The 20,912-nt window shown below is 54.3% G+C and overlaps 2 protein-coding genes across 2 annotated transcripts in view; one reads left to right on the top strand and one right to left on the bottom strand.

Moving 5' to 3' along the window:
- The window catches only part of LOC103587613 (chromosome unknown open reading frame, human C16orf96), a 34,423-nt gene extending 25,194 nt beyond the window's left edge, over positions 1-9,229 (top strand). Inside the window, exons 10-16 of the mRNA XM_008569128.1 lie at positions 1,995-2,113; positions 2,649-2,711; positions 5,245-5,337; positions 6,164-6,329; positions 6,509-6,611; positions 8,152-8,232; positions 9,042-9,229. Coding sequence (XP_008567350.1) covers positions 1,995-2,113; positions 2,649-2,711; positions 5,245-5,337; positions 6,164-6,329; positions 6,509-6,611; positions 8,152-8,232; positions 9,042-9,229 — 813 coding nt within the window. The remainder of the gene's footprint in view (positions 1-1,994; positions 2,114-2,648; positions 2,712-5,244; positions 5,338-6,163; positions 6,330-6,508; positions 6,612-8,151; positions 8,233-9,041) is intronic.
- A 6,314-nt stretch (positions 9,230-15,543) lies between these two features.
- The window catches only part of UBALD1 (UBA-like domain containing 1), a 5,892-nt gene continuing 523 nt past the window's right edge, over positions 15,544-20,912 (bottom strand). Inside the window, exons 2-3 of the mRNA XM_008569101.1 lie at positions 17,260-17,322; positions 15,544-16,650 (exon numbers count right to left, since the gene is read on the bottom strand). Of these exons, the coding sequence (XP_008567323.1) occupies positions 16,300-16,650; positions 17,260-17,322 (414 nt within the window). The 3' untranslated portion in view covers positions 15,544-16,299. The remainder of the gene's footprint in view (positions 16,651-17,259; positions 17,323-20,912) is intronic.

Here is a 20,912-nt window from a genome sequence, read left to right on the forward strand (position 1 = left end):
CGGGGGGGCGGCGCCGCCGCGCCTCCTAAGCGGCGCACTATCCAGTGCGCCACTGGGCCGGCCCAGAAAAGGCTTTTTTTATTGTAGTTGTTTTAAGTGATCCTGTACTCATTGCTTTACTTTCTATATTTTTAATTGTGGCAAAATTTGCATACATAAAATTAACCATTACCCATTTAAAAGTGAACAGATTAATGGCATTTAGTGCATTCACAGTGGTGCCACCATCACCTCTGTCTAGTTCTAAGACATTTTCATCACCCCCAGAGGAGACTCCACACCTGTTAAGCAGTCCCTCCACATTCCCCGCTCCCCCAGCCTCTGGCAACCACTTTTTGTCTCTCTGGATTTGCCTGTTCTAGACATTTCATATGGAATCATACAGTATGCGAACTTTTGTGTCTGGCTTCTTTCACTTAGCGTAAGGTTTTCGAGGTTCATTTATGTTGTAGTGTAGATCAGACCTTCACTTCCTATGCCCAGGGAAGATGCAAACATATGTCCACATAAAAACTTGTACCTGAATGTTCGTAGCAGTATTAGTCACTATAGTCAAAGGTGGAAACAACCCAAGTGTCCATCCACAGATTAATTAATAAACAAAATGTGACCCATCCATATGATGGAGTACAGTTTTGTCATAATAGTCCAAGCTACATGATAGGTAGCATGAATGCCTGCACACGTGCTACAACGCGGATGAACCATGAAAACCTCATGCTGAGTAAATGAGACCAGACACAAAAGGCCACTTATTACATGATTCCATTTATATTAAATGTCTATAGTAGGCGAATCCATAGGGACAGAAAGTAGGTTAGTGATTGCCTATGGTTGGGGATTTGGGAGGAAATGGGGGTGATTGGTAATGGGTATGGGGTTTTATTTGAGAGTGATGCAAATGTTCTAAAATTGATTATGATGGTTGCAAAACTCTGTGAATACACTAACAGTCATTGAGTTATTTTACTTTAGGATCTGTAAGATGGAGAGCACCCCTCCAATGATTAGGAGAGACACAGATGGAAAGAAAGATTTTATTACTTACAGGTCCCTGATGGGTACACGGCATGCCGAGGCCACACACATGGGGGTCACAGAGCACAGGCAGGGAGAGAGAGAGAGGGACCTGTGGGCCAGCACCTTTACTGGGTGCAAGGGGTACCCAAACAGATTTCCTGCGGGGGATTTGAATTGGTGAAATTAAAGCAAGCAGTGACTGTGAGGTGACCCCATAGGGAAGTGGTCACCAGGGAGCAGTGTCTAAGGCAGGTATCTGGATCAACCACACTGAGGAAATGGAGGTGGAGAGGCGGGAGGTGGTGTAGAACTGGAAACCATGCCTTGCTTCTGGTACAAGAGAGTCTGACTTATATTTAAAACATATGCTGAGGAGGGTGACTATCATTATCAACAATCTATTCAATACTTTCAATGAGCTGGAAGAGAGGACTTTGAATATTCCCAACACAAAGATGTGATAAATGTTTGAGGTAATGGATATATCAATTAACCTGATTAGATCATTACATGTTGTATACATGTATGGAAATATCACACAGTAGTACCCCACAAATATGTACAATTTAAAAAATAATATTCATTAAAATAAAATAAAATGGATGCCAAGGCAACATAAAATTATAAGAATTTACTACAACCCTCAATAAATGTGTGTTGAATTTTGAATATCAGGTGCATGGGGAACACTGGGAAAGATGTTTCTGAGGCTTCCAGGCGTGCGGTTGAGCAGGAGGTTTGGTTTGGTCTCTTGGAGGCAGTAGCTGATGGTGTTTTTTGCCTTGGCTGCTGGGGAGCTCCCATCTCCCCGTAGTGTCTATTAGGGGTATGAACCTCAACCCTTTCCTGGACTACCTCCCTATTTGTGTTTAATTTTGTTACACTCTACATAACTTTGCAAATCCTTTTCTGGAAGGATGCAGGGTGTAAATTAAGTGACAGGACTCTCCTTTCTTCCCTTTGGCTGTTGGCAGCTAGTCCACAGTGATCTGGATTCCCTGAAGAAAGAAATGGAAGAAGTCTGGAAGGTAGTCAGGAAGCTGCTGGTCGAGGGCCTCCGATTCAACCCCGACAGTGCTGCCGGCTTTAGGAAGTAAGTGCACGGGCCTCAGAGCCCCTCCCGGGCAGGGTGCAGATCCCAGGGGTTCTCAGAGGAAGGATTCCAGACCTGTGGACACGGGGCAGCGAGTGGGGCGTCTGGGATGGGGCTGAGAGCTCCGAGGGGCACAGACTAGGCAGCTCTGGCCTCAGCTGGCAGAGGGGACTCCAAAGTCCTTTTACAGCAAATGGGGAAACTGAGGCTCAAAGAGGGAAGGGGCCGTGCAGGGCCATGCAGGGGGCTTGGACAGATGTGGTGCCCGAGCCAGGTCCCCTGCCCCTCCCAGACAGCACCCCAAGCAGAAGGACCCAGTGTTTGTGGGGCTCCTGTCCTCGGGTCAGCCCTCACATGCCCGCAGCTGCCCACTGTGAAGGGTCGCTCTCCGGAAGGCCTGTGGTTTTAAAGACCATTCCTCATGTTCGGGGCGGTGGGCGGGGGTCTGCGGGGTCTGCGGGGCTGAGCCGGCCTCGGGGGCGGGGGGCGTGGCCCCGCGGCACAGGCGGACCCCAACGGGCGCCGTGTCTTTCAGGAAGCTGTTTGAGAGGGTGAAATGCATTTCCTGCGATCGGCCAGTGGAGATGATGACCGGCCCGTGAGTACCGTCGCGGGGGGCTCCCGACGCCGCGGCCAGACCTGCGGGGCTTGCGAGGGTCTGCGGACGTCACCTACATGCAACCATGTAGGCGGTCCTGCAGACGACACGTGTGCGCACACTCATAGACCCCGTCCTGCAGACGTCCCTTACATGCACATCCATTTACACCGTTCTGCAGATGTCACGTGTCTACACACCCATAGGCATCGTTCTACAGCTATCTAGTATATACACGTCCTTGTGCACCATTCCACATACATGACGTATGTACACATCCATATACATCATCCTGTAGACAACATGTCGTTTGCTCCGTGTCCCACCTGTGAGTGATCCCGGGGTGGGGGGGAGGGGCACTGTCCTTTCCTTCACCAACTCTCTGGAGTACTAGGTACTAGGGACCAGGTCAACACACACACACACACACACACACACACACACACACACACACACGATGGAAAGAATTGTTGTGGAAAAAAAGCAGAACTTTGTTGTACTTCCTTGCACTTATTTTTATAAAAGCCTATTTTTTTCATTTGAGGTGAAATTCATATAACATAGAATGAACTATTTTAAACTGAACAATTCAGTGGCATTTAGCACATTCACAGCATTGTGTTCCTACTGCCTCTGTCTAATTCCAGATCTCTACTGAGGCCCCCAGAGGGAAACCCCCACCCCATTAGCGGTCCCTTGCCACTCCTCCTCCCCTTAGTCTCTGGCCACCACTACTCTACTTTCTGACTCTACAGATTTGCCTTTTCTGGATGTTTTGTATAAATGGAATCTTACAATACGTGGCCTTTATATCTGGCTTCTCTCACTCAGCATGATGTTTTTGAGGTTTGTCCATGTTGTAGCATGAGTCAGCGCTTCGTTCCTTTTTTGTGGCTGAGTAAGATTCCGTTGTGTGGCTAGACCACATTTGCATTATCTATTCATCATTTTATGGACAGTTGAGTTGTTTCCACCTTTTAGCTATTGTGGATAATGGTGCCAATGAACATTCCTGTGCATGTATTTGTTTGAATATCTGTTTTTAATTCTTTTGGGTATAAATCCACAAGAAGTGCTGGGTTGCATGGGAACTCGATGGTGAACTTTTTGAGGAACTCAGACTATAATCTGTCCTGAGCACCAGGACCTTGCAGGGCATCTACAGTGCCAACCTGGTGACCCATGAAGCTTATCACCACCTGATGCCAACTCGTGTTCATGGAGGGGCTTTGGAGCATCAACTGAAAATTTTCTTTCAAACCACATGTATATAGTTGCAGCATTATTTATAACAGTAAAAAAATTGGAAACAACGTGAAATGCTAAATGAGTTACAGTACATTCCTATCAGCCAATATAAACCATGTCGTAGATGAACACTGTCCAGTAGAACGACCTGCAGTGTGGAGATGGTCTATAGCTGTGCCGTCCAGTGCAGGAGCCACTGGTCACATGTGGCTGCTGAGCACTAGAAATATGGCTAATGTGACTCAGAAACTGAATTTTAAATTGTATTTAAGTTTAGTTAATTTAAATGTAAACTCAAACAGCCACATGTGGTCAGGGGCTACTGTATTGGATAGCACGGTTGTGGAAGAATATTTAATGACCTAGAAAAATGTTTGCAATAAATTAAATAAGAATATCAAGTAGCATGTGTGTTATGATCTTATTTTTGCTTTAAAAGTTGCATAAACATGGAAAAACACATATCAAAATCTTTGTGACATGGCTACAGCGATTTGTTTCTTTGTGCTTTTTCATACTTTCTAAAATGTTGACAATTTGAATAACTGAAAAACGTTACTGTGGCTTAACATACATACAGTAAAGTACATAAATATGGATGGCACAGTTTGATGAAGTTTTACAGTGTGTACAGCTGGGTAACCACTGCTAGATCCAGAGGCAGAGCAGTTCTAGCTCCCTGAGAAAGCTGTTACGTTTTCCTTTATTTTTATTTCTTTACTGAGGCAAAATACACACGACATAAAATTAACCTTTTTGGTTTTTTGGCTGCTGGGTACCATACAGGGATCAAACTCTGGACCTTGGTGTTAGCAGTACCACATTCTAACCTACTGAGCTGACCAACCAGCCCCAAATGAACCATTTTAGTGAACAGTTCAGTGGCATTTAGCACATCCACAGCACTGTGCAACCAGCACCTCTAGTGGTGGAGAATTTTCATCCCCCGCAAAGGAATCCTCGAAGCTGTCTCTCTTCATCTTCCCCTCTGGCCCCCAAGCAACTACCAATCTGTGTCCCGTTTCTAGGATTTACCTATTCTGCTCTATACCTTTATAATCAGAACAATTATTTTTTGTGTCTTATGATGGTTATCAGGGCTCCTCAGAGCCCTTACATGGCAGCCCTGTGCTGTGGATATTTCCAGAAAGAAGGTCAGAGGATGGGCGAGCCCTGAATGTACACCTCCTTCCTTCTGCTAGGGAGGCTTACCAGAGGAGATGGGAGCCCTGTGCTGGCCACATGCACCTCCCACAGCCCTTGCCATGCTCTTGTCCTCCAACAGACAGCTGATCACCATCCGCAAAGCCCACCTGCTGTCACGGCTGCGGCCAGCCAGTGCCAACAGCTACGAATACCTGCAGCGACAACAGATGAGGTGAGCAGGCCGGATCCTCCCCAGGAAGGTCACTCTGGAGTCTGGAAACCCCATTCCTGCAGATTCATCCTCCAGTACCCAGAGCCAAAGACTGTCCCAGGGCATCGCCAGCTGTCTGCAAGGAAAACGCCCCGGGAGGTGGCTGGGGTGCAGACAGGCATGTGAGATGACCGTAGAGGAGAGGAACTGTTGTGTTTACTGGGCATCTGTTGTGGGCCAGGAACTGCTCGGTGCTTCCCTGGGAGGGTTTCTCATCTAAATCTCCCACCACACCATGAGCTAGGATTAGTATGCCTGTTGGAGGAGATAGGGAATGACCGAGGCTCCTGGGGAGCCCTTGCTGTGGTCCAGCAGGTGCTGTACTAAGCTAATCACATACCCGGCCTGGTTGAGTACTTACAACTTCCCTTGAGGTGTACTCTATTATCATCTCATTTCACACTTGAAGAAACTGAGGCTCAGAGAACTTAAGTGACCTGCCTGAGGTCATGGCTAGTAAGGGGCAGAGCTGGTCCCCAAACCTGCGGGTTCCCACTGCACCCAGTTGGCTCCACCCCCCCAACCTCCTGATACTGCAGGGCTCCTTGGGTCCTTCTGGCAGCCAGCTCTGCAGGGAGGTCTGGCCAGGAGGGGGAAGAATGGCTGAATAGTGACCACAGCCCTGCGAAGGGAGGGACTTGGTGGCCTGAGCTGACCCTCCACCCTCCCTTGCCTGACTCCTTGAGATCCAGAGATCAGAAGCACATGCTTGCAGGCCAGGCCAGGGCTCCAGGTGTGGGGAGGTCTGGGATCTCCAGGTGGCAGCTGACCCATGGTCCCACCCCAGGGAACAGCAGCGGCTGCAGCTCCAGGCCCTTGGAGTCCAGGAGGACAGCCTGGACTCCCAGAACTCCCAGCAGGACTGGGGAGACGGTCCAAGAAACACCACCGATTTGTGCAACCTATCAACACTCTACCCCTATGGGGACCCCCAAATGATGGACTACGACACCGTGAGTCTGGCCCTGGCCTCCTTCATGGAGTGGACTTCCCAGCACATCAGCCCCAGGCCTGGGGCCAGGCCCTGAGCGGCGGGCAGCCCTGGGGAGGCTGTGCTGTGTCTTCTAGGTCTCTGTGTGTGCTACAGTGGGGCAAGGGGACTCCCTGACCCAGATCCCGGGCTGTCTAACAGGCTGAGGTGGACATCCTGGGAGTGGACGGTATCCTGTACAAAGGCCGAATGAACAGCCAGATTGGGGCTCAGCCCTTGACCACCATAGAGAAGAAGCTGGCAGGTGAGGGGCATTGGGCCTTCCTGGGCACCCCTGCCCTGGTTCCTGGTTCTGCTGGGCTGGGCAAGGGCACGCAGGCAGGGCCCAGAGCTAGTGCCATCCTTGATTGGGGAGCCCTCACACAATACTCCCCAGATAGGACAGCAGCCTGTGATAAAGGACACTGGCCTAGGGAGGGGTGTGGGCTGGCCTCCGCAAAGAAGGGATGCTGGGCTGGTGATGGGACAGTCATAACAAGGGACATCAGTCCATGGAGGAGGGACTGGCTGGCTGCCCTGAAGCCTTTGAAGGGGAAATAGGCGTTAGCAGGATGAAGGGGACTGGTCCAGGTGGAGGGAATAGCGGGTGCAAAGGCCCTGTGGTGGGTGGAAGCCAGGCACAGATAGGGACTCAGGAAGACCAGTCTACCTGGAGTGCAGAGACTGGGGTGGGGCTAAGGGCAATGGCCTCCACACCCACCACACCCCTGCCACACATCCAGGCCTTTGCCAGTCCCACAGGGGCCACTGAGGACATTCGAGAGCCATCAGCCAGCCTGTGGCCTCACGATGCCAGCACAGAGGAGCACTGATCCCCAGTGAGGGGGCCCCAGCAGGAACATGGCCCCTTCTTGTGTCTTCAAAGAGCATTACTCTGGCCCTTTCTGCCGTTGTCACGTCTTCTCTGGCTCTGGTCCTCCTGCCTCCCTCTTATAAAGACCCTTGTGATTACACTTAGGGCCCACCTGGATAATTTGGCATAATCTCCCCATCTCAAGATCCTTACCTTATTAAATCTTCCTTTCACATTAAGGTAATGATCACAGGTTCCAGGGATTAGGATGGGTGGCCGCTCGTGGCCATGGTGATTCTTGGCTGGACAGGGAGAAGTAGGGGCTTTAGGTTCAGAAGTGAAGGACGGAGGCAGAGCCAAAGGCCACATGTTCTGGGGTTCCATTTCTGTGAAATGTCCAGAGTAGGGAAATCTACAGAGACAACGCAGACTGGTGCTTACCTGTGGCTGTGGGAGGGGGAATGGAGAGTGACAGCTTCATGGGGACTGAGGTGCTTTTCCAATGTTCTGGAATGAGAGAGAGGTGGTGATTGTGCAACACTGTGAATGCACTAAATTCCACATCTGTGCACTTCAAAATGGTTCATTTTATGGTATGTGAATTTTACTGCAAAAAAATGCAAAAAAAAAAAAAAGATGAAGGACAGGAAGATGGGGCCAGGGTCATTTTGATGGTGGTCTAGCCCTAGAGGGACTAGCTAAAGAACTGCCAGACACCCAAACTGTGAATCGTCCCACCAGCATTTCATCTCTGTCTTCTATGCTAAAACTTCGCTGTCCTGTCTGGCCTGGACTTACTTTCAAAAAGCCTCTTTTTCTCTCTTAACCTTGAGCAGCTCAAGAAGGTGGGAGGACAGAGCATCTTCCATGAAGAAAAGGGTGGGGGGTTGAGTGTGTAGAGGGGCCAGAGAGCAGGACGGTGCTCAGGGACATGGGACTCTGAAGAGCCCCCTCCCCAATTCCTATCTCTTCTCCATTTTTTTCTGCTAAGCTGTGAAGGTTCCTTGTCCCCCGTCTCGAAACCTGTATGACAGCATGCGCTCCAGTGTCTTATTAGAAGCCATCTACCCCCGTGAGTGCCTGTCCCCCAACTCCCTGGCCAGCTGGGATTCTGGCAGGGTCTCTGGTCCCTCCTCATCCCCTCCATTCCCCCACCCCATCCTGGTCTCCCGTCCTACACCTCCTCCACCTCTGCACACTGGCAGCCACCTGCCCCTTGAGCGACCCCCACCCATCATACCACTCCCTGGCCAGGGATGTGGGGCCATCCTTTTTCACCCTTAGGGGAGCTTCCTGGCCCCAGGTGCCATCCCAGAGGCCCAGGCTGGGCATCTGTCCCCAGCTGTCCACCCATCTGCAGGTGTGGGACAGGCAGGCCTCTCTGCCAGGGGCCCCTGAGTCTGGCTGGGAGACACTGAGCTCACGAGCTCCTCTGATTTGTTATCACTATGCACCAGGCATCTGGTGGCACTTTACAGTTTACAAAGCATCTTCTCCCTTATCTCATCTGATCCTCACCCCAACTTCCTGAGGTACTGTTAATCCCAATCCAAAGTCGAGGGAGCTGAGAGTCAGTGACCTTGAGCTGTGGCCCAAAGTCACAGAGCTGGTGAGTTGGGACCTGAGCCCACATCACTGGACTGACTCCAAGCCTCAAGATCTGCTCCACTTCAACATCTGTTTCCGGTGTCATTTCATTGGGTCACCCCCCTAGGAAGTTCAGGGCACCAGGGACTGGGTGGGGCATGGTCCCCGGCCCTGGCGTGGGCTGTAAGACACTTCCAGTCTTGGGCTTCTCTTCTTAGTGGGATGACCCCATCAGGCCAGTGTTTCTCAATCATGTTCTTGGGACACACTTCGGGTTTCTCCCGCCTCTCCCAGTCCTGGATCCCCGCACCGGCACCAAATCAGCCACCTTGGGCCCTCACCCGACAATGCCAGCTCAGCTGCCGTCCCTGCCATCCCTGCCACCCCTGCCACCGCTGATCCCACCCCCGCGAGACCCCCAGCAGACTCCAGGGCCCACCAGCTACTCAATATCTCTTCCCAAGTCCCAAGCCAGCATGTAGCCCACCGAGGAGCCTGCCAGCCGGTGAGCCCCACCACCCCACGTCTCCTCCATTCCCCTGGCCAAGACCTGGGGTCCTGAGCCTGGCCTGGGAGACAGTGTAGCAGCCCTGGATATAGGAGAGGGTCTGGAAAAGGGATCCCCCATGTTGACCTACTGGCTGTTTTAACTCTAAAGTGTATAAATACAAACAATACAATCCTTATTCTACATTTTCATGGAGAACACAGCTTTCTAGAGTGAATTTTCTACCAAACCAATTTAATTCCTGGACCAATTTTCAATACAACACAGTTAAAGTGGTTTTAAACAATCACTTTCCTTTTTATTTGCTGAAATGATTTCATCAGAATCAATTCCAATTACAGCTGCTGCTGCTGTACATTTTACATGGGGGCCATTATTTCTACTAAGACCGATTTTCCCATGGGAACCAAATTTTACTGTGTGCATCCTTTTAAAAATTTATTTCATGTTGATTATTTCTGCCAGGAATTACTGCTATGAACTGGATTCTTTACAAAACCTGATTATATTTATTCCATGGTTAATCCATGAGGATATTGGTGGATGCCCTGGAATCTTCCAGGGCTTCTCTGTGCCATCTGGGGCTGGGGCCCTGCACGCCTGTTTTGAGCCTTTCCGGTTCTGTGCTTGCTGCCCATGCACCTGGTGGAAAAAGAGAAAACCATGAGGTCGCAGCATCTCGCTGTGGCGATTTAGTGACTAGCCTTGGCACACAGAGTGGAGGCCTCAGACCCAGGCCTACCTCTTCTGGGCTCAGGAACCTTCTGGCTTGATTCGTTCCTCTTCTGTCCATTCACTGTCCTCCCTTCCTCTCTCTCTATGTCTCCCACCTCCTCTCTAGCTTTGCCATTCAACCTTCTCTCCCGTTTCTATCCCATTCCACAGAGACTGAAACAGCTCCCCTCTGCACAGGTTTGGGGCATGACGCCTGCCCTGCCCCTAGTGTTCACTAGCTCCCTGGGATAGCATCAGGGAGTGGGGGCCAATAGGGACAGCTGCCCAGAAGGGAGCTGGAGAGGGGCTCCCTGTTCTTTGCCCCCAGCCACCCTGGGGAGGACTGGGAGCGCTGGGCTCTGCTAGGGAGCTGGTGTGGAGGAGGCTCCCCTAGCCTTGGTGACTGTCAGAGTTGGGATGCTGCATGCCTGCCCCATTCCTGATGGTCTCCAAGGCCCCTTGCCCAGCTCCTCACCTGAGACCACCTGGCCCTGACTGTCCTTTTCTTTCTCCAAGGACTGAGTCCAAGTGAGGCCAAGCTTTTCCTGACCCAGGTTACTCACCTGTCCAAGCCACCCTGGTGGGCACTGGCTGGCACAGCCCCAGCCCCCACCCCCATATTACAGATGAGTATTTTGGGCCACTTCTGCCCAGAATAAAATCTTCCACTTTTCTGACTGTGGATGAGACTGGCCGGCTGCCCTCTATGGAGGGTGGCCTTGCCTTCTCCGCGTGGGTGGGTGGGACTTGCTGGTCCTGCCTCTGGCCACCCCCCCAGGCTCAGCCTCCTAGAGACCCACAATGAACCTTCCCTCCTCGGCCACGTTCCCACAGCAGCAATGCGCCCTGAGCTGCCCCAGCTGTGTGTTGGGCAGACCAGAGTTCCATGGGCAGGGGCGGTGACGGGACAGGCCCGGGGTCACAGAGAGGCCCCAGCTCTCTGGCCCTGGGCCCAGGAGGCCACACCTGCTGGGTACTGAGCACGGTAAAAGGGCCCAACATTCATCCCTCTCCCACTGCAGGGAAGGGAGGTGTGGCCCCAGCTCAGGTAAACTGGGGGTGGGGGCTCCTCGGGGAGTACCCCAGACCAGGCCAAAGTAGACGCTTATTCCTGTGTCCTTGACATGCAGACACCCAGGGGCGCTCCCTGTCCCTCCCAGCCCTTATATCTGTCCCCACTCAGCCCCTTCAAAGCTGCCCAAACCAGAGAAATCAGTGTTTGAGTTCATTCCTGCATCCCAGGGAGTGAGGGCCCAGGAGGGTCACCCATCTGCATTCCAACAGGGGTTTGGGAAGGGGGAGCTTCAGCCCCACAGCAGGCCAGCTGGGAACAATCCCGGAAGAAGAAGACGGTCCTGTCCCTGGGGTGGGGCAGGCTGGCCTTTGGCCTGGACCCGGGTGGGAGTGGCAGGCACAACCCTTGCCTCCCTGACCCCAGCACAGAGGGGTGCCACTTGCAGGCCTTGGAAGCGGGAGGGGACAGGTACGCCTGCTCCAGGGACCCTGGGCAGCTGCCTAGAGCACAGCTTACCTCCTCCCAGCAGGGGTGCAGGGAATGGAGTCAGCAGAGCAGGGATTTCGGAAGGCTCCGGGCCCAGCCTTTTCCTTCCCCTGCACGAGGGGGATCACCCTCCTGGCCTGGGACATAGCAACAAGGCCAGGCTGGATAGGGAGCAGGAGGACCAATTGTTCTGGTTTGCCTGGGAGTGAAGGGGTTCCCAAAATGCAGACTTTCAGTTAAGACAGATTAATTAGTCATGTGGGGCTGCATGAATGGGCTGGGCAGGAAGGGGAGGGAGATGCCTCTTGCAGGGCAGAAGGTCCCACCTTGAGGTGCCGCCAGAATGGAGGAAATGCTTGCTGGTGAGCATGCTGCACTGCCAGCCCCAGCCCCACAACCCACCACTGCAAGTGAAAGGTCACTGAACATTTTCTACCTTTCAAAGACCATGAACTCATTAACCCTAAGGTATAAACAACTGAGCACAGAAAACATGTGTTCCAGGCAAGATGATCTGCACTGGAAAAAGGCATCACCAGTATCTAAAGGCAGACAGCCCAAAGGCCAATGTTCAAGCTCTAGAGGGAAGGGCCTTCTGTGCAGGGACTTCTTAGGGAAACTGGAATCACCACATGCTCCCACCCACTCCCTGCTCTACCATCTTGGCTAGTTTGACCACTGACTTTCCATGGATTTGAGGGCTCTAGGCAGAGACCCTCCAAATACATGCAACCACCAGAGAAGGGGTTCTCTCCTTCCCTGCTTCTTCCCTTGCTGGGGATTTCATCAGGATCTGTAGAAAACAACCCCACCAGTATCGACAGCTTTGTTATTCCCAGGAGATCAGAAATGTCCCCCAAAAGAAGAAAATTTGCCCCCAGGCTCCCCAACACCTTGTGCTGTGCCACTAACAAGGCTTAGCTGTTCTGGAAGTGCCCGCCATCCCTGCCCTCTCCAGGAGTTGGCACTCTCCCACCCCAAAAGGAGCTGTGTTCTTCTAAGGCTCATTTGAAGCACATGTAGTGACCAAATATGAGGTGTGGCTACAAAACCCAGAGACCTTTCCAAATGTAGGAACTGGAAATAGTCTTGCTTCAAAAGATCTCCATTTTTGCCTGCGCAGGAGGCCTCCCCCACACCGGGAGGTAGACTAGAGGACTCATATGTCCTCGGTGCCAGGGACCACTGTGAATAGCCTCTCAGACACCTCCAGGGCCACAGCAGCCTGCCTGCCCCCATGTTTGGGGACTGCCCTTGCTACTAGCCTTGGGAATGGTGTGGTTCTCAGTGGGTAGCCACAGTGTGTCCTGAAAACCCTGGCTGGAGCACTGGGAAGACCCTGGAGACGTGCAGTGGCCCTCGGAGCATCCCGAGTCCAAGAGAATCACGTAGAACAAGCCCTTCTCTTTTTAAAGCTGTCTAAAGGAGGCTTAGCTGCCCACAGAAAGTATTCATCTGGCCAGGTGCCCCCTCCACCCTCTGAGCACGGTATTTACTTCCATAGCTCCCTTTAGTAAAAAGCAAGATTCCCTTCAGCGGGATGGTCAGCTTCAGCCAGTTGTGGCCTGGAGGAAATTTGGGCCAGATATCCCAATTTTCCTAGATCAGAAATGAGGCTTTTCATAAATCCTCCTTAACATGTTGGCAATCATATTTTTTAAAAAAGTAAAATGCTGTGTGCAAGCAGAACAGCACACATCCAGGTTTGCAAACCTCTCTGATGATGTGCCCTTTCCCCAACAGCAGAGCAGAAGGGTGTCACCCAGGGAGGCCAGCACATGCCAGCCCCACATGCTGCATGTACCCTCCTTGGGAATCAGACACAGAGCTTGAAGCACATTCTTTTGAGCAACATAGAGTGGAATTTTGGAAATAGTCATTTGGAGCTCAAGTCCGGTGGGCAAGCAGGGGGTGATTTAAGCCCAGAGGAGGCTGATTTTCCTGTGTGTCACTCAGGCACTCCCAGGAGGTGCCTGAGATGGAGCGCAGCTGAGGGTAGGCCCATGAACATCGGTGCCATTGCTTTTTGGCCTGTTTACACTTGAACATGCAGGAGGCTGTCACTGGCTCCTTTGGTTTTGCTTCTGAGCTTCCAGGTTTGAGGACGTTGCAAGTTTCAGGTTCTCTGTGTCACACTTGAATTCTGGGGCACGTGGCATCTTCCTAGGTCCCCCTCTGGCTCCCAAGTTAATCCACTTCTGCAGCCCTGCCCTGTCCATGAGAGGGGTTTCCAAGCACCCTGGCAAGGCCTCTGCATCTGCTGCAAAACCTGAGTTCCCAGGCCCCAGCTCCAGCCTCTCCCTCCCCAAGGCTCCCAGTCTGTCCCCTCCTACAAGAAGGCTCTGGTGGGTTCCCACCTTGCCTGGGGCACTTGTTCCACATCAGATTCTGGGACTCTTCTCCAGAACAGCTGCCTCAAGGGAGAGGCTGGAGTCTGGGTGTTTCATGATCACCCAGGGAACCCGTATGCTCTACAAGTCTGGAGATCACCAGTCTGGCATCTCCAGATGGTAGGAGAGGCGTGTACTGGGCAGCCACATCAGAATCACCTGGGAGCGGTTTGTTTTTTTGTTTTCTTTTGGCTGCTGGCCGGGAAGGGGATCCAAACCCCTGACCTTGGTGTTACCAACACTGCATTCTAACCAACCAGCCAGCCCCAGTTTCAGTTTTAATAACAGCTTTAAAGTATAATTGACACACCATAAAGTTCGTCTTTTAAAAGTGTACAGGTGAGTAGTTTTTAGCAGTCACAGATCGATCACCATTATCCACCCGGGAGGTGTTTACAATGGTATGTCAGGGCCTCTTCCAGAGTTCCTGGTGCAGTGGGGCCCAGGAGCCAGCAGGCTGTGCAGTGCAGCCAGGTGTGGGGACCACGGGACCAGAGCAGGGCCTCTCCACACGGCAACTGTGCCCCCAGGGGACATGAGCAATGTCTGCAGATGTTTTTTGGTTGGCACAACTGGATCCGGGGGGAAGGGTTCAGGGATGTTCTCAACATCCTACAGTACACAGGATGGCCCCCACTCCAGGGACGATGATCCGGCCCCAAATGTCAAGTGTTGAGGTTCAAGAAGCTGGACCTACCGAAAACTCAGATCCCTTCCACCTTAAGGTGACCACCTGAGACCTCCAGGCCCAGCCCACAGTGGTCCCCAGAAACAGTAATTGGCTAGGTGGGACAGCCTCAGCTCCAGCATTTTGTAAAGATGTTGTGTAGGGACATTTCTTAAGCTCTAATGTCCATTTGGCACTAAAGATCCTGTCAGAATCAGATTCTGACTCAGGGGGTCTGGGCTGGGGCCCATAGTCCTGTGTCTCTGACAAGCTCCCACATGATGCTGCTGGTCTGGGACCCCCACATGAGGAGCAAGATTGTGGTCCCTTACAGGACACCCAGGGCCCGCTGGGTGTTTAACAAACTGGCGCTCTGGAGCCTCCACTACGCAGAATCCTGGACTACATCATCTCCAGCATAGCCAACATGTGTAGCCACCTCGGCAACGGGCACAAGAGGAGACCCACTCCTGCCCCAGGTTGCTGTTCTCCTAAGCGACCCGTTGTTTGCCAGGTTGGACTCTGCCCTGGCCTCATTCTGCCTCTCCTGCTGGCCCCACTGGCTCTGCACCCAAGGTTGCCACCTGGCTCCAGGGACTGGGGCCTGCACCTCCCCAGGGGAGGCCCTGCACCACCCAGCCCTGTTTGCTGGAGGGCACTGGGGCTGCCACCGAGAAGAAAGGTCCTGTGAAACCCAGGAAGATGGAAGGCAGTGGTTAGCCCTGCTCGATCATAACTGGGGTCGGGCTCTGTCCAGCTGAGCAGGGGGAGGGGTGGGCAGACAGAGGTCGGGATTCTGGGAACACAGGCTAGAAACTAACTTCATGGGAAAAGCCTTGGGTGGGCGGGAAGGTTCCAGAGCACACTTCAGTTGACAAGACAGCAACAGGCAGGAGCGGTGTGGAGCCAGAGGAGCTGGGGGGTGGCTTTGGGCTCTGCTTGGTGCCCCCCTCCCCACAAATGGAGCCAGCTGGCAGCAAAGCCCAGGATATGAGGCAAGACCACAGAGCCTGGTGGTGGTTTGGAATTTCTTCTTTTTTGTCAAAAGGGGAAAAGGCAGTGGGTATTGGATACCCTGGGCTCTGGGGCAGGCATGCAGGCAGCCCCAGCAGGCAGGCGCTGGGGGGTGGGTGGGAAGAGTCCTGGAGTTTCCCATGATCCTATTCTCTGCAGGGAACAGCGATGCTGGCTAACATGGGGATAGGGTAGAGGCAGGGCCCTGGGGAGAGGGGCGGTGGGCAAGGGGCTTGGGGCTCACTCTAACATGCAAAGTCCAGCTGCCCCATTAACTAGGTTGCTTTTTGAAGAGTGACACACGTATAAATACAGAACAGACATAGCTATGCGAACACATGCGGAGAAGGCTCTGCACTCCCAAGGGTGGGGACCTAGGCCTGCTGGCCTCCAGGGAGCTCCAAATCAGGAGTCGCACCATCTCCACCTGCGATTATCCGCAGCACCCCCTGGGCTGGGGCAGGGTGGTGAGTCCTCCTGGGAAGGCTTGCTCTCTGAAGTTCTGTCCACTGGGCACCCAAGCCACTGGGCACCGGGTCCACATGAGCTGGGCACCACGTGCCTGTGCTTGCATGAGCTCTCACGTGCAGCTGTGCTTACAGCACAAGGGTATCTCCGCCCAGCTAGAGTCCGGTCTCTCCCCTCCAGGGCTTCAGGGAATGGGGGCGCAGACAGAGAAGGGGTGAAGGGGGCCTGTGGAGACATCCTCTCCCCCGCCCCACAGGGTCCTGGCCTCCGGGAGGGGGGAGGGGCCTCTCTTATCTCTCTGCCTCCATGGCAGGGTGGGCCCTTGGTTCGGAAGTGGCCTGTTGGGAAGCCAAGGGCGGCCAGTCTGAAGCCGGGGACGGAGGTGCCGGAGTCCACAGAGGCGGCTGCGGCTGGTAGTGCTGTGGGCCCCCCGGGGGCGAGGCTGCAGTTGGCCAGCTGGGTGCCGCGAAGCTGCCGGTGGCAGCATGGGGGAAGTGCAGCGGGGGCGATGTGGCTGGTGTGGCCATCGGGCTGCCGCTGCCACCACCGTGGAAGCTCTCGGAGGCCTTGAGACGGGAGAACATGGTGAGGGCATCAGGGAAGTTGGGGGGTGTGGCGGGGGTGTTGGCAGGAGTGCACATCTGCAGGGGAAGAAAGGAGACAAGGAGGGGTAAGCATCCCCGCTGCCTCTGAACAGGGGATACATGCCCAGCCCACTGTTGGGAAGCCTGTGTGCCCCTTCCCTAGATGCCACCTGAGCAGTGCCCCAGCCCCCAGCCAGTCCACCACTCAGGGTCTCACGGAGGAAAGACACCAAGATAGGCTGCCCCAGCCTCGCCAAGGGGCCCCAGGAGGCAGATCCACACTGCCTGGCACAGTGTCTGTGGGCTCAGGGGCCACCAAGCTTTCTCAGCCCCCCTCCCCAAACACCTTAGTCGGTCACAATATCCCAGGGGGGCTGCAGGGTGAGGAGCACCACCAGCCCATTTCACAGCTGGGAGACTGAGCTCCAAAGGCCAGTGCTCCCTGGTCCTGTGAAGTGGTGCTGGTGGAATTCAGGCCATCCACTGAGCCCACACACCCACACACCTGCTGGCCTGCATACACCAGCACCCCCCCCCACTCCCACCCCCTCAGCTTCCCTGGGCCCAGGGCTGGTTATGCACTGAACTGGCTCAGCCTCCTTCTTCCCTGCCCAGAACCAGGAGACCCCAGTGAGGCCATCCCTTGGGGGTCCAGGGGACACTTACCATTTGGTGGTGATGGTGGCTGTAAGGGATGTTGGTCTCCTGGAAAAAGGCGCTGAGGGCCGTCTAAAGGAAGAAAGAACGACGCTTACCCTCCAGGACACTGCTTGACCCTATGCCACTCTTGTTCCCAGGCTCCTCCCGGGCATGGTGCAACCCTAGGCAGGCTGGGTTGGTGGTGAAGACCCTCACAACGCTGCCTGTCACCCACTGGCCAGATGCCTCCAGTGTGCAGAGCCCTCCCCATGCACGCACCTGCACTGTCACTATGATGGTGAGGGGACAGGAGTATCCTCACTCCATCTCATGGGGAAAGGCTACCTGGCTCCTAAGTAGCCCAGATGGACCTCAGCCTTTGATTCGGGAGACTCTAGCCTGGCTCTGTCACCACCTTGATAGGGGGCAAGTTCCTAGTCTTCTCTTAGACTTGGTTTCATCTGTGAAACAGGGGGATGGAGAGGAAGGAGTCTGAGCCTGGAGGGTGGACTGCCTCCATCTGAGCCTCAGTTTCTCCACCTGTACCACAAGGAGACTGGGAAGGTCTGGGTCTTACACTCGCTTACCCAGTCAAGCCTCCCGTGGGATGTTCTCAAGGTGGGGGAGCAGGAAGGTGGCCCTAGGACTGAACCCACTGTGGGATTTATGACAGCTCCTGGCATAGCTCGGCTCCCTGGCCACCTGCTATTGGCGGGCACCACGCTGGGTATGTGACACATGACACCACTGTATCCTCCACACTGCTGCCACCACTGCCTTGCTGAGCAAGGTGCCAACACCCAGCAGCTCCATCAGAACGGGAGTATAAGGGCCGGCCCATGGCTCACTTGGGAGAATGTGGTGCTGACAACACCAAGTCAAGGGTTAAGATCCCCTTACTGGTCATCTTTTTTTAAAAAAAAAACCAAAAAAACAAAAAAAGGGAGTATTTACTGTCATCATCACTTAACCTCAAGGGCAGGAGCTGGTATCATGCATTTTATAGACAGGGAAACTGAGGGATGAAGTGACTTGCTCAGGGTCACTTGGTTAGCAAATGGTAGAGGGGTGGCTAGGACCCTGGACTGTGACTCTAGGCAGAGGCCTTAGCCCTCAGGACTGGCGAAGGAGGGTGGTTGGAAAGGGGGCCAGTGTGAGCCCTGTCAAGGGTCAGCTTCTGGGGGTCCTTGGTAACTGGGGGAGGGGGCTCCAGGGCAGCCTCACAGAGCCCCAGAGGGGCTGCTGCTGGTGTTTGGTGTGTCCCAGCTCAGGCCCCTGTAGGGGATTGAGGAGGGGCTGGAGGAGGGAAATGAGGGAACTGGCTGCTATTGGGAAAGTGCGGGCGAGGGAGCCTGTCAAGTGGGTGAGGGGTCCTCTAGGCCCTGCTAAGTCCCAGGCCCAGCTTGGAGCCCCCATTGCCACCCCCCAGCCTGTGCTACCCAGTGCCAGCTTGACTTCCCGGCACCTCTCCCGCCCCACACACCTAGAAAACCAGCCTGGCTCCCAGGGGTTGCCCTCGAAGTTTTTGTTATTTTTTTTAAAAGTAAATTCAAATGAATTATTCTGGGAATTTCCTGCTGGAGACGCCCTACCCGGCGTCCCCATACAGGGATGTGGGAGCTCAGGCATAAGGGCTTGTCTCTAAGCACCTCCTGGAGTCTAAAAACTCCTGGCAGCAGTGGCTGCTTCTCCCAGCCCAGGCTCACTTTGTGAACCCCAACCCACGATCCCCAAGCTCACACCGACCCCTTCCTGCAAAGGCCACTGTGTGTGTTCTCCACAGAGAAACATCTGCTGACTAGACGGAGGTCCCCTCCCCCTGCACCCTTCTGCCCCCATTAGCACCTGAATCACAGAGAATGTGACCCAGAAACACAGTCTGATGTGTGGAGTAAGCTGCCAGATGGGGAAGGGCACGGAGGGGGTGGGCTAACCATGAGGACCCTCACTCACTCCCATGCAGAACCTGAGGTTTGGGGGTTCACAGCCCCCAGTCGCCTTTTTTTTGGGGGGGGGAGCTGACTGATGTAGGGATCTAAACCCCTGACCTTGGTGTTATGAGCACGTCTAACCAAGTGAGCTAACCGGCCAGCTGGGTTTCCCTCCCCACCCCCACCCCCGCTGTCACCTTACATGAGCCCTCCTGGTATCCTCATTTTACAGTGAAAGACTCAGGGAGCCAAGGGCACAAGCCTCTTACCCCTGGAGCCCCTCTAGTCTGCAAGATGCTCTAGCCCCTCCTGCGGACAGAATTTTCCTAGACATTTCAATCTTCAAAGTTAAATTTACAATTCAACCCCGGCTGCCTGAAGTGTCAGCTGAGTGCCATACTCGGAAGGCTCCTTTTCACCGGACACCTGCCTGCCCAGCCCAGGCAGGGAGGGACCCTGTATGCAGATGTGGGACTCCAGCACACTGCCATGAATGTGGTTTTGCAAGTTTTGCCACATCCAGCCCCACAGACAAACATGGCTGATTAGTGCTGTTGGAGGAGAGGTGGGGAGCTGGGAGCTGACTCTGGGTGGGGCTGCCTAGGGGGAGGGGGCAATGAGCTGGCCATTCACATCTTAGAGGTTGACTCACGCCTTTCCGCCAGTTACAGATGTGGAAACTGAGGCTGGAGGAACTGTGCAGCCTCCCGTATCGTGGGGTGGCATCGAGGTGAGCAAGGAGAAAACAATGGATTCATCAGAGTGGAAGGGCCACTGCATCCCCAGTCTATCCCAAGCCTGGGACATTCTGATCTCCATCCCGTCCCCAGAAGGCTAAGCCCAAGAGCCCCCTGGCTCCTGGTCCCTCCTGCAGGCCCAAACACCTTCCCTGGGATGGCGCCACCTCCGGAAACCAGGTTCCCAAGCGTGGGCTAGGCACAAACACTACCTGATTGGCTGAGGATGTGACTCTTACGCCTGTGAGGGACACAGCTCAACGGGCACTGGCCTCATCCCTAGATATCACCATGGGGTTATTTTGGGGGGCTCTGAGTTAGAGAAGGCCAGGTAGCCTCTTGGCAGCACAAGCCATGCACACTACTACCCTACGGGTCAGCAAAGGCCTAAGTGGAGGGGAGGGGGAGACCAGATTCGGGCAACCCCACTTCCCGCCCGGTTGGCCTGAAAGCCAGAGAACCGTGTGCACCGTCCCGGGCGCACCTGCGCAGGTAGAGTCCCCTGCCAGCACAGGGGAGGGCATCTGCCACGCACATGCTCCCAGGCACATCTCTGGAGCGGGGTCCACGGACGCACACCGCTACTGCGCTCTAGTGCGGGGCTCTAACACAGCACCCACACACTCCGCGCTGCGTGTACACACACCACACGGTCCTGGGCACGGGCGCCGCATCCAACAGCGGCACATGTGTACACGCTGGACACACACCAAACGCGCCGGGTAGACTGCGAGTTCATACACGCGCCACACACACCCCGCAGCAGACACACACGCCAACATATCCCCACGTACGCAACCTCCCCGCGCCCAGCCGACACGGCCGCGCTGACGCCGCTGCGCGGTGCGTGCGTAAACACAAGCGCACATGGACGCGTACGCACCCGCCGCCCCGGCACACGGACCCTCGCACGGCGCGCCCGGGCAGCTCCTCCCTCCGGCCCAGCTCGGCCCGGCCTGGGGCGTCCCCCTTCCGGCCTGTCCAGTCCGACTGTCCGCCCGCGCCGCCGCCA

The sequence above is a fragment of the Galeopterus variegatus genome, unplaced genomic scaffold, assembly GCF_000696425.1.
Source record: "Galeopterus variegatus unplaced genomic scaffold, G_variegatus-3.0.2 Scaffold466, whole genome shotgun sequence".
In the NCBI taxonomy this organism is placed as follows: domain Eukaryota; kingdom Metazoa; phylum Chordata; class Mammalia; order Dermoptera; family Cynocephalidae; genus Galeopterus; species Galeopterus variegatus.